Here is a 17961-nt window from a genome sequence, read left to right as displayed (position 1 = left end):
CTAGATGAGAAACCTTTTGTAATGAGGTGTGCCATGTAAAAGGATTTCCTGACTACTGTGGTGATATGATTATCAAAGGAAAGACTACTGTCCACCTGTGTCCCAAGGTCTCTTATCACACTTTTGGTGTTAAGTAGACTACTGCCTATGTGGTAGTTCAGGGGTACAGAGTTTTTACCAAAAGGGCTGACAATGCACTTTTTGGCATTGAGCTTGAGGCCATGGCTTTGACACCAGGCATCTGTCTCTGTGAGGCCCTTTTGTAGGATGTCCACATCATTAGGAGTTTCAATTATGGCTCCTAGTTTGCAGTCATCTGCGAACTTCATTAGCCAAAGACCCTCTTTGTTAGCCTGTACTTCATAGTTTCATAGGTAGGTACTAGGCTATTGGCCCTATGGCCTATATAAGGCTAGCCTAAAAGATACCCTGGCTTTCACCACCAAAGAAAATTATTTTCCTGTGTCCCTGTCAAGCAGAGCCACAGAGGTGATCTCCAGGGTGAATTTCCTATTTCCCATCCAATCATCAAGATTTTTCTTGAAGAGTGCTAATGAGGAGCTTTGTTTGATATCGATAGGTAGTTTGTTCTAGAGTATGGGAAGTCTCTGGGACAGGAATCAATCCCTCCAGCATGTTCTGTCTATTGTAGTGACAAGGTTTAGGTCCCTAGAGGGTTTAGCTCAGAGGGATTGGGATTTCTTTAAGTGGAGCATGTCAGGCAGAGATCGCCTCTGAGTAGGCGATATGCGACGGAGTAAAGCTGGAGTTTTTTGAGATGGTCTGCGTAGGGCATCTGTTTGAGGCCACTAATCCTCTTTGTGAGGTATTTCTGTGGATTTTCCAGTTGTTGTAGATGTCTTGTGAGGTACATACTAAAAGGGACGTTGTACTCTATAATGGGTCTAATGAGTGACAAGTAGAGGGGAACAATGACCTCTTTTTTCCTGGATGAGAAACCTTTTGTGATGAGATGTGCCACATAGAAGGATTTCCTGACTACTGTGGCAATGTGATTATCAAAGGACAGACTACTGTCTACCCGTGTCCCAAGGTCTCTTATCACACTTTCAGTGTTAAGTAGACTACCACCTATGTGGTAGCTCATGGGTACAGAGTTTTTACCAAAGGGAATGACAATGCACATTTTGGCATTGAGCTTGAGACCATGGCTTTGACACCAGGCATCTGTCTCCATGAGGCCCTTTTGTAGGCTGTCCACACTGTTAGCAGTTTCAATTAAGACTCCTAGTTCATAGGTTCATAGGTTCATAGGTATGTACTAGGCTATAGGCCCAAGGGCCTACGTAAGCCTTGCCAACAAGGTTTCATGGCTTATGCCACCCAAGAAAGTTATTTTCCTGTGCCACTGTTGAGAAGAGACACAGAAGTGATCCCTGGGGTGTATTTTCTATTTCCCATCCACTCATCAATAATTTTCTTGAGGAGTGCTAATGACGAGCTTTGCTTGACATAGATGGGTAGCTTGTTCCAGAGTATAGGAAGTCTCTGGGACAGGAATCTATCCCTCCAGCATGTTCTGTTTATTGTGGTGACAAGGTTTAGGTCCCTAGAGCATGTAGCTCGGAGGGATTGGGATTTCTTTAAGTGGAGCATGTCCAATAGCTCTGGGTTTGACACAGCTTTGTATGTTAGGCAGAGATCGCCACGTTCTGCATAGGGCATCTATTTGAGGCCAATAATCCTCTTTGTGAGGTATTTCTGTGGACTTTCCAGTTGTTGTAGATGTCTTGTGAGGTACATACCAAAAGGGGCGTTGTACTCTATAATGGGTTTAATGAGCGATAAGTAGAGGGGAATAATGACCTCTTTTTTCCTAGATGAGAAACCTTTTGTAATGAGGTGTGCCATGTAAAAGGATTTCCTGACTACTGTGGTGATATGATTATCAAAGGAAAGACTACTGTCCACCTGTGTCCCAAGGTCTCTTATCACACTTTCGGTGTTAAGTAGACTACTGCCTATGTGGTAGTTCAGGGGTACAGAGTTTTTACCAAAAGGGCTGACACTGCACTTTTTGGCATTGAGCTTGAGACCATAGCTTTGACACCAGGCATCTGTCTGCATGAGGCCCTTTTGTAGGCTGTCCACACTGTTAGCAGTTTCAATTAAGGCTCCTAGTTCATAGGTTCATAGGTAGGTACTAGGCTATCAGCCCAGGGGCCTACGTAAGCCTTGCCAACAAAGTTTCATGGCTTACGCCACCCAAGAAAGTTATTTTCCTGTGCCACTGTTGAGCAGAGACACAGAAGTGATCCCTGGGGTGTATTTTCTATTTCCCATCCACTCATCAATAATTTTATTGAGGAGTGCTAATGATGAGATTTGCTTGACATAGATGGGTAGCTTGTTCCAGAGTATAGGAAGTCTCTAGGACAGAAATCTATCCCCCCAGCGTGTCCTGTTTATTGTGGTGACAAGGTGTAGGTCCCTAGAGCGTGTAGCTCAGAGCGATTGGGATTTCTTTAGGTTAGCATGTCCAACAGCTCTGGGTTTGACATAGCTTTGTATGTTAGGCAGAGATCACCTTGGAGTAGGTGATATGCTATGGAGTAAAGTTGGAATTTTTTGAGGCGGTCAGTGTAGGGCATTTGTTTGAGGCCAATAATCCTCTTTGTGAGGTACTTCTGTGGCCTTTCCAGCTGCTGCAGATGTCTTGTGAGGTACATTCCAAAAGGGGTGTTGTACTCTATAATGGGTCTAATGAGTGTCGAGTAGAGGGGAACAATGACCTTTTTTTTCCTGGATGAGAACCCTTTTATGATGAGGTGTGCCACGTAGAAGGACTTCCTGACTACTGTGGTGATGTGACTATCAAAAGAGAGACTACTGTCCACCTGGGTCCTAAGGTCTCTTATCACGCATTCGGTGTTAAGTAGATTGCTGCCTATGTGGTAATTCATGGGTACAGAGTTTTTACCAAAGGGGATGACACTGCACTTTTTGGCATTGAGCTTGTTTGCAGTCATCTGCGAACTTCATTAGCCAAAGACCTACTGTGTTAGCCTGTACTTCAGAAAAGTAGATACCAAACAGGAGAGGACCCAGGATTGAAACCTGTTGTACTCCACTTGTCACTGGTCTGAAGTCGGATTTGGAGTCTGCTACTTTCACAGTGTGGGTTCTGTCAGTGAGCCAGTTGGCAACCCATCTTGTGACATAGGGATTTATACCTAGTTTAGTGAGTTTATCTATAATTCCAGGGTGGGGGATGGTGTCAAAAGCCTTGGCAAGATCTAGATAGGCTGTGGGAACCACCTTACCCTCGTCTACATCTTTGGTGACTGCTTCAAAGAAGTCTATCAGGTTTAGGAGACATGATCTGCCTTTTACAAATGTGAACTGGGTGGGGTCCATAGTTTGGAGATTACCAATGTCTTTGTGTATAAGATCCATGATGATATGTTCCATGGCCTTGCAGACCAGGCTCATTAGGCTAATGAGGCGTTAGTTCCCAGGGTCCGTGGTGGCTCCCCCTTTGTGGAGTGGGATAACCGTCGCTTTGCGCCATTCAGTTGGCACAAAGTCTGAGGTGAGGCTATGACTGAACATGGTGCTTAGGTGGGGTATCCAGTTCATGTAGAATGCAGCCTGGGATGTTGTCAGGTCCCATGGATACTGTTTTCTTGGCTTTGGAGAGTGTGGTTTTTACCTGTGCAGCTGTGATTACAGGAACTTTGCATTCTTCCGGTATAGAGATGGACTCTTTAGGGGGTGAGAGGGGGGTAAAATTAGCACTGAACCTATCTGCCAGGATGTAGGCAATATCTGTTGGTTCTGTATATTAATGCCATTGTGCTGTAACTCAGAGTAGATCTGAATGTTGCCATTGAGATTTTTGACATAGCTATAGAATGCTTTGTGGTTGTCTTTAGAATCAGTGGCAATTTTGTTTTCGTAACTAGCTTTGGAGGATTTTATGAGGGATCTCAGCTTCTTATTGAGGCTGACCAGGGGGTTCCTCCAATCATGGGATTTTACTCTTTTTTGCAACAGTTTCTTTCTTCAGCTGTAAAGTTTGCTTATGGCAGGGGACCACCATATTGGCTTCCTTTTTTGGAGGATAGCATCTTGGTTCTGTTAGGGATAGCACGATCCATGCACTCGTGTAAGTGCTTATAAAGTGCATTTGTGTAGGATTCAGCAGTCGTACCTCTGTCCATCTGCATGGGTGTTGTGAAGTTTGCCACAAGTTGATCCAAGGCATTGGAATTTATGAATTCCAGAAAACGTTGAACAAAAGAGTTGGTACATGAGTACTTTTCCCAGTTAATAGTGGGGTAGTTGAAATCACCCATTATTAGGGTGTTGGGTTGTACCCTAACATTTTCCAGTGTATCAAGAAATGAGGAGTGAGAATCCTGGGGCATGGTGGGGGATCTGTAGCATGTTACAATTTGGATTGCGGTCTTGCCCAGAGTTAGTTGCACTTGGATAATCTTGGCTGCATTATGCTGAGCAACTAGCCTGGAGGTGTGGATATCCTTAATGAATATGGACACTCCTCTGCCCTTAGTGTTTCGGTCCAGGTTAGGTGGCCGAAAGGTGTGGTATGAATTATAGCCTGGTAATGCAGGGGTGCTCTCTGGAGCCTTGAACCAAGTCTCTGTCACTGCGCAGATGTCGATGTTCTCCATTTTAAGGAGTGCCTCGAGTGAATGCATTTTGAGGTTTAGACTTCTAGCATTGAGTAGCATTACCCTCAGATTTTGCTTGCTTGTATCTGTTTTTAAGATTTGTCTTAAAATATTTACTTGCGACTAGTGAAAAACAGTTGTATGATTGGAATCTGTTCTGAAATAGGTTTTGGTTACAGGTAGACTATTGTTTAGGACAAATACATTATATCTATCTATATATAAACTAGTTACACAGGTCCCGGTCAACTTATTGAAAAGCAATACACTGAAAGTCATAATACTGAATGTACAATGCTAAAATGTCAAAATGCTGAAATATTAAAAATTTAAAAAAAATACCTACTCTTTACATGTGTAGAGAATTGCACCCCACCCCCTGCCCTGTAGACCCATGTTGGAGCTCATTGTCAATTTTCACGAATAGGAAAGTGATATCGCTTGTTGATTGGCTGTGTACTGGTGCAGTTTATGTATGTATGTAGTACATGTATACTATGGTAGGTATTTTGAGTTCAATATTGTAATGTTTCAACACTTTGACATTTCAGGATTTTGCATTCATTATTATTTACAGTATACCACTATTCAATAAGGTATGTGCCCTAATTATATAACATAGTTTAGGCAATATTTATATGTGAATATTAAATTTTCTTAAAGGTCAGTTGCATGGATCTGACTGTGGCTGATTATGTGAACCTTGGATTCATCAGAGTCACTTTATCACTTTCTGAGAGATGCAGTGACCTTAGAGATGATTACATCTCCTCCTGAACAAGAAGCACACAAAAACAAATGTTAAAATTATCTCCACTATGAGTTTGCAGTTTTATTTATTAGGAAAATGTGTCTTGCATTGTGCATCATCACAAAACTAACATGTAAGCCACTGACTTCACAGTTAAATTATTTTTAGATTATCATTTCAAATATAGCACAGTATTATAATGGAATTAGAGCCTTTCAAGAAAAGGCATCGTATGAAGTACAATAGTGCTGTCATAGTATGACAGCTACTTCTCTCCTGGAACTTGACCTGGAATAGATATAAATACATAGAGTTGCAATTAAGTGGTAGGCTTAATAAAATGCAGAGCTCGAATTGGATGTATTACAAACCATTGTATGGACACATTGTCAAAAGTCATATGATCAAAACCATATAATTGAAAGTTCAGGCCATCAAAAAATCCAAACAAAAGCAGCACCCACATACAACAGAAAAAAATGAAAAATGCTTTTGTGTGGGGTGGGGCAGCCCCCCTTGCACCCTTCCACCCCAGTAATTATTTATACCAACTCCAAGATCAAACTACAGTGGGGAAAAGGGCAAATGTCCTGATCCCTACTGTAATGCGATCTCAGTCAGAACAGTTAGACAGACTGAATTTTCGATCATATGATTTCAATCATTTGACTTTTGACAATCTGTCCATTCGATCATTTGGTAAGAACCCAGTTGGATGTATAGTTGAGGTAAAACTATATCACATGATTTAGCAGTATATGAAAGGTAAATGAAAAGGAGAAAAGATTTTTAGGAAAAATAAAAGAAATTAATGTAAAGCCAAGTAGTACAAACCTATTCTTGCCACATTTGTAAAATCAGTTAAACTGTGGAATGCTTCTGATGCAGCTTTAAATACTTCTTGAAATAAAGACAAAATAAGAGGTTCTTCAGAGACAAGCATTCCTGACTATTTTCTGTATCTTCCTGGGGCATTTTAAACATGAACCCTATGAATATATTCCTTTTGAACCTTTTTTTTTTATATCTGCTTCAGCTTGTTGAGGTAGCAATTGAGCAGTTATGGTCTTACAATTCTCTTTCGTTACCTCATCCCCTAACACATCAAAATACTAGATTACACAGTCCATTGAGGGCTGCGTATCCATTCCCCAGTGAAGGCAAACCTTGCACTTATATTCACATTGGCACTTCATGTTATTGTAATGGTTTTGCAGACTTGGGAACTGTGCAAACTGTTCCTTTAATTATGCCTTGAAGCTTTTTACATAGCCCCTAATAGTTATAAAGCACACTGTATTTTAACTCCCTTAACCTGCTTAAGCAGGAAGACCTTTATTCTGATTTAGCCACATCAATGGTCATTCTTGAGCTGGATACATCTATAATGTTGATATGTGATATTTATTGTCTTCATCCTAAATAATTTTATAAGCATTACGAGTTTTGTTTTCTATAACTTTCCTTTCATTACTTATTTTTTTTCCTTTCGGATGTTTCTGGCTCACATCTGAAGGTTTTACCACTATCGTTTGGGTCCTGATTACAGAAAAAAAACATCATGTAATCTTGAGTCTTTCATACGTGGATGTTTCCCATAGGCTTCTGCTAAAATGGCACCCATGCTATGCATTGGTATTACTTGAGAGGTTTTGTTACACTCCATCCACCAGACTCTAAATCCCTTTTGCAAACTGAGAGAAAGGATGGCCCGAAAGCTCAGACATATATAACTCAAGTCCTAGCACTTCTGCACTTGCTTTATCCATCACTGCAGAAAGTAAGAGTGAAAGTGTTCTTTCTATACAAGCTTCTTTCTAAATGGTACTCCAAAAACAAAACTGTCACTACATGGTGTAGCTTGTAGTGCATAACTATTCAGGTCTCCCATTTTTCATTAATGTGAGTTGAATTTTTATATATTTAACAACTACTATGCGAGTACGTTTGAATGTACATAAAGAAAAATACAGTCCTACAGTTGTATAAAATGGTAAGTGTATGGAACTTTGCGATTATGTGTGCAGTCATTCAGCCACTCCCCTACAGTGACCTTCACAAAATCCACCAGTCACTTCTAATAATCAGCAGTAATAGTATTTGTTTGATGTTATCAGAGACAATGATTATATCATCTGCTGAGTCTTACCACAGTTATTTAGGCACTGTTACATTATCAGTAGAACAGCTGTAATAAAACCACTAAGCATCCTGTTTTTGCTCATATTGCTTGCTGCCAGTGAACCATCAAGGAATAAACTGCCTCCCAGTTCAGATTATGGCTTTATAAGTATTTTTAGGTAAACAATCCAAGAGACAATTGAGGAACCTAGTCCAATTTCCCAGTTGCTCCCAGAGCGCTGTATCAAAAGGGATACACAGTAGAAAAATGCAGGCTGAGGGAATCAAACCTTGAGCTACAGGAAACAGTATATTAATAGCTCATAGCCATAACAATCTGTGCTATCAGACAAAAATTGCTGTGGAGAAGCTGGTGATTAAACCCAAGAAATCATACATGCAAAGCATGCACTCACTTGGATCTCATTTAGATTAATCTCAATTGCTTCTTTAATATAATACCTGTATGGCAAGATTGTAGAATTGTTGGTGGCAACAGAAGAGAACAAAATATTAACTTCAGTAAGTGATAATTCAGTCTTATCTTCCTAAGGCTGCCTGAGGACTGACTTTGTTGAACTGCTATTAATAAGTCACTGTTCTCTTAATCTGAAATGGAGAGATTGTTTGCTGTGTAGGTATAATGACAGTGGTAGTTAAATGGAGAGCCAAAACTGTGCCTTGGGATCAATTGATATGATATACCCTGTAATTTGGTGTTATATAGTGGAAATGAGTTACTGGCAGGCTCTATTTCTGTGCTTCTTTGCTTAGACTGCTGTCAAACTTGGACTGTTACATTGGAATAAACTATCTAGCAATCTTACCTTAACAGTCATTTGCTGCCATGTTTTGAAAAGTTGAGCACATCTGTTCACAGTCACTAAGTGTAATGCTTGGCCTACATACAAAAGCATTCAGGTTATACAGCCTGACCTCATTTTATGTGTTGTTACATAACAGCTCCATTTTGGGTATTGTAATTCTATGTTTAAAGATTTATGCTGTTAAAAAAAACATTCTGTAGAAAAAATGTTGGAAAATAAAAAATAAATTTTGTATTTTGTGGTAACTTGACCAGAAATGGTTTCATTTAGATGATGGGAATGTGTGCAGAGTTTGCATAATTAATATTGGTGCACTATGTCCATTGGCTATTCTAGCCATAAAATTGTGGACAAAATGCAACATAACTTAGCACAGATTTGGTGATTATGCAATTTCACATATCTCTTTAGCCCAGTGTGAAATTTCAAGAGATTTGTAAGACTTATTTCTATTGCTGACCTGCAATTTTACATATTTTTAAATTATTACACAATTTCCTATTATTAAAGCGTCTTCTGTGTGGAGACATGCGTGAATGGGCGTACCTTCATTGAAGGTTGTGTGTCGGGGCTGGTAACCCGGTACATAAAAATCTACTGCCAATCATTAGCGGACCGGAATTCTGCTGTGGCGACCCCTAACTGGGAAAAGCCGAAAGATACAACAACAACAACACAATTTGCTATTATTCATGTTTCTTGTTCTGCTTTTTTTTTTTTCCTTCTCAGTCAACGTTATTAGATACCACATAAAAAGTGTAGTACTTTTAAGTTTGACTGACAGGTATTTGCCCCCCAGCCCTGCTGATGACTGAGATTGCTTACTTTCTCTCATTAATTGGCATATAACCTTGTTAGGAATATTTTGGGTATAGTTCCCCTTTGCATTTACTGCTCAGCCCTTTTAAAACTGTGTTTCCCATTAAAGTAGAGGCCCTTCCTATTTTTGAGTTACCAAGTAAACCTGCTATAATGACCCAGAAGAAATATGGGAGTGTCCCCTTCCCCTATAAACAAATACCAATTTTTCCTTCATCCACAGTGTAAAAGTCTTGCTTAGTTCTTAAAAGCTAGTCATTAAACATTACCATAGTTTGTTGTTTATTTTTTACTGAATGAATGGCAAATATATGTTTGTACAAGTTTCATTATAGCTATCCTCTTCTGGAACCTAAAAGCAATTGTAGACTGGCACTGTTTTGCTGTATACATTAATGCGTAACTAAGTTTTGGCTAGAGAGGGATGCACAAATTGTCAAAATTTATTTTAGTAGTAATACAAAATAACAATTATGTCAAAATAAAATAGTAGCAGACCAACAGTGATGTTAGTTCTTTTGGCACCATTGAATTAAATGTATTTTAATAGCTGCTGTCCAGTGCAACTCATTTATTTTTCACTATTAGCACCATGAAAGTAGCAATACAGCAGAAATGTTCATAGTTTGAGTATATTGGATCAACTATTGTTGTACCCATCTGTGATCTTTTGAATTGTCATGTTTTTTCTACTTATTTTACCCCTTCCTGTTGTATAGTCTATAAAGTATACATCATGACAGTTGTTGGTCTTATAGGTTCATAGGTTCATAGGTAGGTACTAGGCTATCGGCCCTAGGGCCCATACAAGCGTAGCCAAAAAATATACCCTGGCTTTCGCCACCCAAGAAAATTATTTTCCTGTGCCTGTCTTTGTGAAAAAAAGTCTTTTAAAAGACTAGAATACACTTTGGGTTTTGAAGATATAACATCATCAATAAATTCCATAAACTAAATAGATACTTGGCATATTTTACATATGTAAATATCTTATGGGTAACCAAAACAATGCAGTTAATGTTGCAAATCTCTTACATATTGTAACTATGTTCTCAAATATTTTGTACAAACAAATCCTACTGATGATTTGTGACTGGTACATGGAATATTTTAGTCATGACATCAGCATGAGTTACTCATTTGAAATTAAAGTGTATGCATTAATGCTGTGTGCAAGTCTTCTGTTACTGTATTACAGTGTTAATCTGTTGTATGATTGTAAACACCGCCCCCTTGAGGCAATATTGAACACTGTCATCTTGTAGTGTGGTATGATCTATTTGTTGTGGTGGTATTGCATGATGAATTTGTTGTTGTCATTGGGCCTAAGTCATGATTGAAAAGGGTCTTTGGACCAGTCCATTTACCTGGATAACAAACAAAATAAATAAATAAATATTTTCCAATAGAAACAGAAGATCCAGGTTTCATATGGGCTCAGCTTTATTATATTATTAGCCAGCACTGTGGTATAGACAGTCCAAGCAACCCAAGTTAGATTAACAGCGCAGGCATATGAGGATCTGGTAAGGACATCCCAGGGGTAGGGTATTTGTCTAGGCCTTTCTTGTGGGGAGGCATGTTAAAGAGATGGGATTAGCCCTTAGATGTAAAAGGTGAACACAGGGAATGGGTAGATACCAAGAGGAAAGTCATAAATGAAAAATATCCCCCAGTGGAAGTAGTCAGTGGAGCAACACCCTAGTGTAAGTTTAGTTTCTATGTTGGCCCCAGCCTTAGAAAGGAAGTAGTCCAGGGGCAGTAGAAGAGGCTGGTAAACCTGGCAGAGTACAGGACACTGAGATAAAAATGAAGTAGAAGGGAATTAAAAAAAAAAACTTTTGTTATATTACTGTATGTCTATATGGTGATTTTTTTAGATTGTTCTCTAGTTTTTATATGATGGCTGACTGCTAATGAACAATATTTGCTGCTGACATTCTGGTTTATATTGTTTGAATAAATAAGGAAAATTCAGTTAGAGAATTATCTTCACTACAAATTGACATTTGGAACTTTTCTTTTTGGTTTAAGTGGCATTGCATTGTTCTCTTTTACTTGATTTATGAACATGGTATTCAGTTTACTCAGTGGTTGCCTTGCCATGCTTTACAGTATATGCTCTTGTTTTACATTTTATTTTTTATGATAAAAAAAAATCCACAAAGGAAAAATGTGGAGCTCTAAATTCCATAAAAATATTTTTAATAAAACGCTGTCAGCCACAAATCAGTTAGTACAAGAACCTCTTTATAATCCTATTTTTGTGAAGTTCTAGACTTTGTGTCTTTCGGCTTTTCCCGGTTAGGGGTCGCCACAGCGGAACTCCGGTCCGCTAATGATTGGTAGTGGATTTTTACGTTCCGGGTTACCAGCCCTGACGCACAACCTTTCAACGAAGGCATGCCCCATTCACGTATGCCTCCACACAGAAGACGCTCTAGCTGAGAATCAAACGGGACAACGTCTTGCTATGAGGCGACAACGCTACCGCAGCACCACCACCGCAGTCACAAAATCCATTGAATCAGTGAACACACTGGAAATGTTACAGCTGTAGTACTGCATGAGTAACACAATGTTGCTATGTCACATAGAAATGGGAGTTACGATGCATGTAGTAAATATTGCATAAGAGAGCAACAGTTAGGGAATAGTCCTGAATAATCAGAAGTTTTGAAAAAGCATTTGAAAAACTGTGTATAATTCTCAGAAGGAATTCCCAACAGATGCAAGACCACTGTCAGACATTGAGCAAGCACCTTTGTCTGACTTACATTCATTTCATGTTCAACTCCAGGAATTAAAATATGTAACAAAATACTGTGAAAGGTTTTGCCTCTCTCAAACACACATTACTAGGTATGGGGCTGTGTGTTAAGTGCAAGTCAAGCAAATTCCTTTCACTGCTCCTCACTACTGCTTACTACCAAATTAAAAAGTGATGTTCAGCGGTGCAAAATGCAATGAAGGAGCTACAAAATCAAATGCCATCCCTCATAAGAACTTGCAGGACTCAGAATTTGCAGGCATCAGAGAATTGCTTTCAGCTGCCTTTCCTTTTGCTAGTTTAAGAAATGTGCATTTCCTCTGAGTGTGTATTTTGTTTTTCTTTTTGCTGGCAGGATGTTATATTTGATGTGTAGAATATAATGTATTGTATTACGAAAAATGAAATGGGCATACTTTCAACAATCCATGAATGATGCACATTTACATATGGCTCCTTCTGTTCCCCAGACAAATGCCCAACCATAGGAAGAGCATTGTCTTGATACCTGCCAGCCTGTGACTTAACTTACAGCCACATTGTGAAGCTGAGAGCCCAGAAGGTTTCTTATAGGTTTTCAGCATCCCTTTTTTATTTCTGTGATATCCTAATTGATGGAATACTCTCTTTTCCCCAGTATCTATCCCATCAAGGACATCTTCAGGAATGACCTGGACAGCTAATTCATTAACAATTAGACACATAGTTGCTATCCCAAGTAATATCTCATAGCTACAATGCAGTTAGTAATAGACACAAATGCCATTGCTTATTTTTCTTTCCAGTCTAGGACTTTTTCATCCATCTTGTATAGATTTCTCTTTCCATTCTCCAGATTTATTGCACATGTGCATTTTAATCTGTTAGCGCTCCCTACATAGCTTTGTCCCAAATCTTTATTCTAGTGTCCCTTTTTCCTTTCAGTTAGTGGTACATCATTTTTCTTCATGACTACCTTCTGCGTGTCTGTGTACACATTTCTATAGACTTATTTTTCCTATCTACTTTGTTCTTGAACCCCCCCCCACCTGTTATATTACTTGCACCCCTTAGTATTCTCCTTCTAAAAGGTTTTGTACGCACAGACACAAAAACACAGACAAGCAGCCACACTTGCACATCTAGAGTAATGTAACTGTTTAAACATTCTAAACCAGGTTGTTCATTTGACTCCTTAGCTGAATCAAAATGTCCACCTGGCTTTAACTGAATACCTAGATGCATTTGCCTGCACATACTTAATTGTTGTTATGTTGCCAGTTTGTACTGTTACTAGGAAGTGTTTGTAATCATGTGCCATAGTTTGAATCTTTTATGTTCAGCTGTGTGGGGCTTTTCGAATTGGATTTCCACTGAAAATAAGTTATGCCCATTTGGGATAGTAATAAGATATTTGTTTTTATCATAGTCTAGAAGAAATGTTGCACTTAATTTATAGTGCACTTCAGCCTGTGTAGCATTTTATCAACTTAAAGGTCCCTCGTTTCACAACAACATGTTGCACACACAGGCGCAAACTCAGCTTTAAAATTATAGCTCACAAAATATGTGAGACAGTTATCACTAATTATTACACTCTGGGGTTATCTTTTTGAACTTCAATGATGAAATACTCACTAAACAGAACTTGCTTCTGAAATGTTCTCATATAGAGAAGCTCTTTACTGCAGGTGAAGTGAATTTTAAAACAGTGTACTTGATGGGAAGATATGGCTAGCAGTACAGTAGAAGGAACAATGAGAAATTAGTTGATTGTGAATAGGGCAACTAAAAGAAATCATGTAAATCTAGACTGAAAGATTAGCTTCTTTTTCAATCAATTACTGGATCTTTTTGTTTCCTATAACAAGGAAAATGTACATTTTTAGGGTTTGTTCATTACATATAGTTCTTAGAACGTTTAGTATTAATGTAATAGCTAGCATTTTAGAGTGAGTTGTGAGGCTTAAAGCACACCACCGCGGCATCAGACTGGATCACTTCTGAGAGAATATTCATATTTCTTGCCATCCAAATCACTTATCCTGCTGAGTGTCATGGTGGATATTCATTAGTCATAAATAAATAAAGAATTATATTTTTTTTTTTTATTTTTCTTGGCCTTAAAAATAAACATTGCACAGAATGACTAGTTCTTGAAATAATGCATATTCAAAATATGTGTTAAATTCTTCTTTTGAAATTACTTCCAGACTGGACAAAAATAATAACTTGACTAAACATTTGTTAAACTGTTCTTTTGAAACCACTTCCAGATTAAATCTGATTCATGTAAACATTCATTCTGGTCACTCCTATATCAATTCCTGCACATGGAAAGACAATGCAGATACATGATCTAGACATCTTTGCATGTATTTTTTTCTGTATTAACTTGTTTGTGAAATGTTCTGTCTGATAGTATCTTCATAGTTTTGCATCAGTGTTCCAGTGTCCCCCAAGTTCAGCAGAGTAACAACAAGTGAAGGATGTAAGCTTGTTAAATACTTAATGTAGGGGCTGTAATTCATCATTATATAAAATGTCATGATCCAAATGTGTGGGGGGAGAACTGATGTCAAGATCCAAGAATGGAAAACAAGCAAATAAATAAATAAATCTGTACATTAATTCTGGATACGCAGCAAGAGGTCTTACCCCATACATATATTGCTTTCCCCATTTATTCTGTTGCTTACACTTTCTTATTATGCACTAGAGCTCACTTCTGAAAGGCAAGGCTAACTTTAGCAGAAATAAAAGTAATAACTTACTGAAATGTAGTTTTCGAGGCACCTCATCATATTGTGCAGCAACTCATACCTGGTCTTCCGAGGAGCCTCCTTGTATTGTACAGTGACTCATACCTGGTCTACAAAGTGGTTTCTAACTGAAGTTTCAGCTTATACTATAAAAATCTGGTGAAGTTAGAAAAGGCTTCTGTTACATAAATATGAACGATGCTTGGAAATAATTTGCCACTGTAATTCACCAAACTGTAGCAAATTGATCTGCATATTATGAATTAGTAGTTACACAGTCACAACCAACTGGGTTTCTAGCATCCTAAAAAAAAATCACAGGACAGGAAGATGGGTGTTTTTGTTAAATAATGTCATGCTGTTATGCATCCCTTTACTGTTTGATTTTTTTAACATACTTCATTTCTGTACCCTTTTGTATATTTAACATGTAATCTTCACTTATTGATATACTTGACTAGCATTAAAAAATCATCTCTTCTCTATATAAACATTTTCACTTGAAGTAGATCCTGGAACTTCTTATTTTAGATGATTCTGTCAAGATTATCAGTATAATTGTGAAAAATAATCAAAGCCAGTACTACATTTTTGTACAGAAGAACAGCCATGCAGCTGAAAACTCATATACAACTTCATTTTTTTAATATTTTCAACATCAGGTTTTGCATTTACATTACATTACAATGTTGCAACCAACTTTAAATCACAGTGACTATAAATCTAAAGCTTTGGCTCTGTGGAGAAAATGCACAGAAAGAAAAAGCTGTATGAGATAATGGTAATGTCTTGCATAAATTAGAACAGCCTTACTGTAATGTAAATTGATATGCTGCTCTGACAAGTTTTGGGAAACAGGATCCTATAACCTATATTAATCATTCCAGGACTAGGAGTACCTCATTTTCTTTCACTGTATCAGGGATTACTTAAATTCTGCAGCTGCTACTGCATTCACTGGTGTGATATATTACTTACCGCAGATAACTGTTGGCGTTGTTGGAGTGCTGATGGTAGTGTTCTGGTTGAGTGTGCCAAAACAGCATTTTACAAAAAACCTTGGCACACTTAATTCCACCAAACCAGGTACTGCAGCAATTAAGGGCTGTTAACTTGCTTATGTTGCCTGTTTTAGTTTTGTACTGTTTTTTGTTTTTGTTGGTGAAGCACCATGAAGGTAGCTTTCCTTGTAGTCTCTACAGTCTGTGTAGAATGCATATACTTTGGATCCTCCAACAGTCTTTTATTTACTGACTGATGTGCTCTGGTTACACTCATTAACTTTCCTGATCCAACTCCCTTGCAACTGAGGAAAATCAGCACTTCAGAAGTTATCCAAAGAGGCTGCTTCGTGATTTGATTGCATATAGCAGGTTGCAGGTAGACCAGAACCTACTATACTGTGCAGACTCCACCTGGAGTGACATCACTAGCTCTACCTCTTTGTTTGACCTCATGTGACCACCCACATTTATTACTGTTGTAGGTACACTAACAGCTATTGTGCAAGAGGCACTGTGTCATTAGAGTATCAGCGAGTCTGTTTAGATACAAATGCAGAGCAATTGTCTCAAAAAGCAAACATTGCCTAGTCCCACCCACATTTCTCCAGCTGCAGCCCATATGACAAGTCCTTTGATGTCCTTGCTGTATACTAAATGGCCCAGTATCCCAGAATGCAAACCTACCTGACATTAAGACAAGCCTGCCTGCTTTTAAGACTCTATTGTTATCAGTGCAGCATGGAAATCTGAAAAAAAAAATAAGCAGGCTTCAGCTGTAGCAGGTAATCCAACGTAACATTGTTGCATTTTCTTCACAAGTGTTTTGCTCATATATGACCTTTATTTAAATTATAGGTGAGTAAACAGAACTGCAGGGCTAAATTTTGGAAGCATGCAGGCATTGTTCCCAGTGTTTTTTTTTTATTTGTATGTATTAAGATAAATTCTGTTTTTAATATTTAAAACAAAAACAGCAGGAGTTTCCAGCATATTTAGCTCCTTATGTGACTTTTACATGTTTGCATTTACCTGTTTAAATTGGTTTTGTTAATTTCCCTTCTAACCATTTTCACAACTTAGCTTGAGTCTGTTGCCTCTAAACACACACACACTTGAAACCAAAGTATCATTTGTAGAATATTCTCTCTGCTGCCACCATAAAAGCATCTGCACAGCCTTGCCATTTCATTTGAATCCAGAAGTTAGGTTACCTGATCACATCAGGTGATGATCCATTATTAGATGAAGGAAATCTGTTTTCAAATGTGATTGCACTTTTGAAGTTTTTTAGTTGAAAGTGCTTGATTCATTGTTATGACTCATACCAGTCTGCCCAGAACAGCAGGACGAGTACGCACAGTTGTAGTAAAGAAGCAGAAAAGCGCAGACAGTTGGTAGATAATCATCTGCTACTGAATTTTGTCCTGCATTTATGGTTTGATTCCCTAACCATCCATTTGCCTAATTTCTGACTTTGAGCAAAGTCACTTGTCGCTAAAAATTATGCTTACTGAGTTTACCTTCTTAATAAATGAATAAATATAAATAAATACACACACACATACACACACACACACACACACACACACACATGTGTGTGTGTGTGTGTGTGTGTGTGTGTGTGTGTGTGTGTGTGTGTGTGTATGTATGTATATGTATTAAAAAATATTTTAAAATACAAAGTATGTCTAACACTTAACACTGAAAGCACCATTAAAAGTGCACTCATAGGCAGTAGGCTGCAGTTAACAGACTGAGGATTTAAGAAACCCAGAAAATCTGTACTAGGCACAAAGGGAATAACAAGTTTAATTTTTCTCTGTTTTTTTTTTTTTGGGGGGGGGGGGTGCTGAATGTCAGAAATGAATATCTGCAGAAAATGTCACACTTGAAGCAGCCAGGACACTGGTATGCATGTTACGTCTGTGTAGGAAGAGGATACTGCATTTTGCAACCAATTTATTTTTTTCTTATTAAATCCTTCCTGAAACCCCCACTCCAGATTTCCATAAATGGCAAGTCTGCTTAATGCCCTGGTTCTAACAGTGGCAGCAGGTTTGCAAAAGGAGGATTGTCTAAGCACTGTGCATGCTATATCATATGTGCTGTTATCTTGTGTACCAGTTGCTCAGCTAATAGATTGTTCTTGCTGACAAGCCTTTTGTTGAAGCAGGAAGATTGACTTGTTATGGGCAACCAGTGTAAAACTGATGAGTCAGCTCTTGTAAAAGTGATCATTGCTTCATTTGAATGGACTAAACATTACATCT

The 17961-nt window shown here is 38.3% G+C and overlaps 1 protein-coding gene across 1 annotated transcript in view; it reads right to left on the bottom strand.

The window, feature by feature from the left end:
- TFCP2L1 (transcription factor CP2 like 1) overlaps positions 1-16035 on the bottom strand; it is a 1111497-nt gene extending 1095462 nt beyond the window's left edge. The window contains exon 1 of the mRNA XM_044075043.1: positions 15666-16035. Coding sequence (XP_043930978.1) covers positions 15666-15733 — 68 coding nt within the window. The 5' untranslated portion in view covers positions 15734-16035. The remainder of the gene's footprint in view (positions 1-15665) is intronic.
- Positions 16036-17961: the final 1926 nt, after the last annotated feature.

This window comes from Protopterus annectens, chromosome 6.part0 (genome assembly GCF_019279795.1).
Source record: "Protopterus annectens isolate FY-2018-M chromosome 6.part0, PAN1.0, whole genome shotgun sequence".
Classification (NCBI taxonomy): Eukaryota; Metazoa; Chordata; order Ceratodontiformes; family Protopteridae; genus Protopterus; species Protopterus annectens.
Note: the sequence above shows the minus strand (reverse complement) of the source record. Positions and strands in the feature narration are given on the sequence as shown.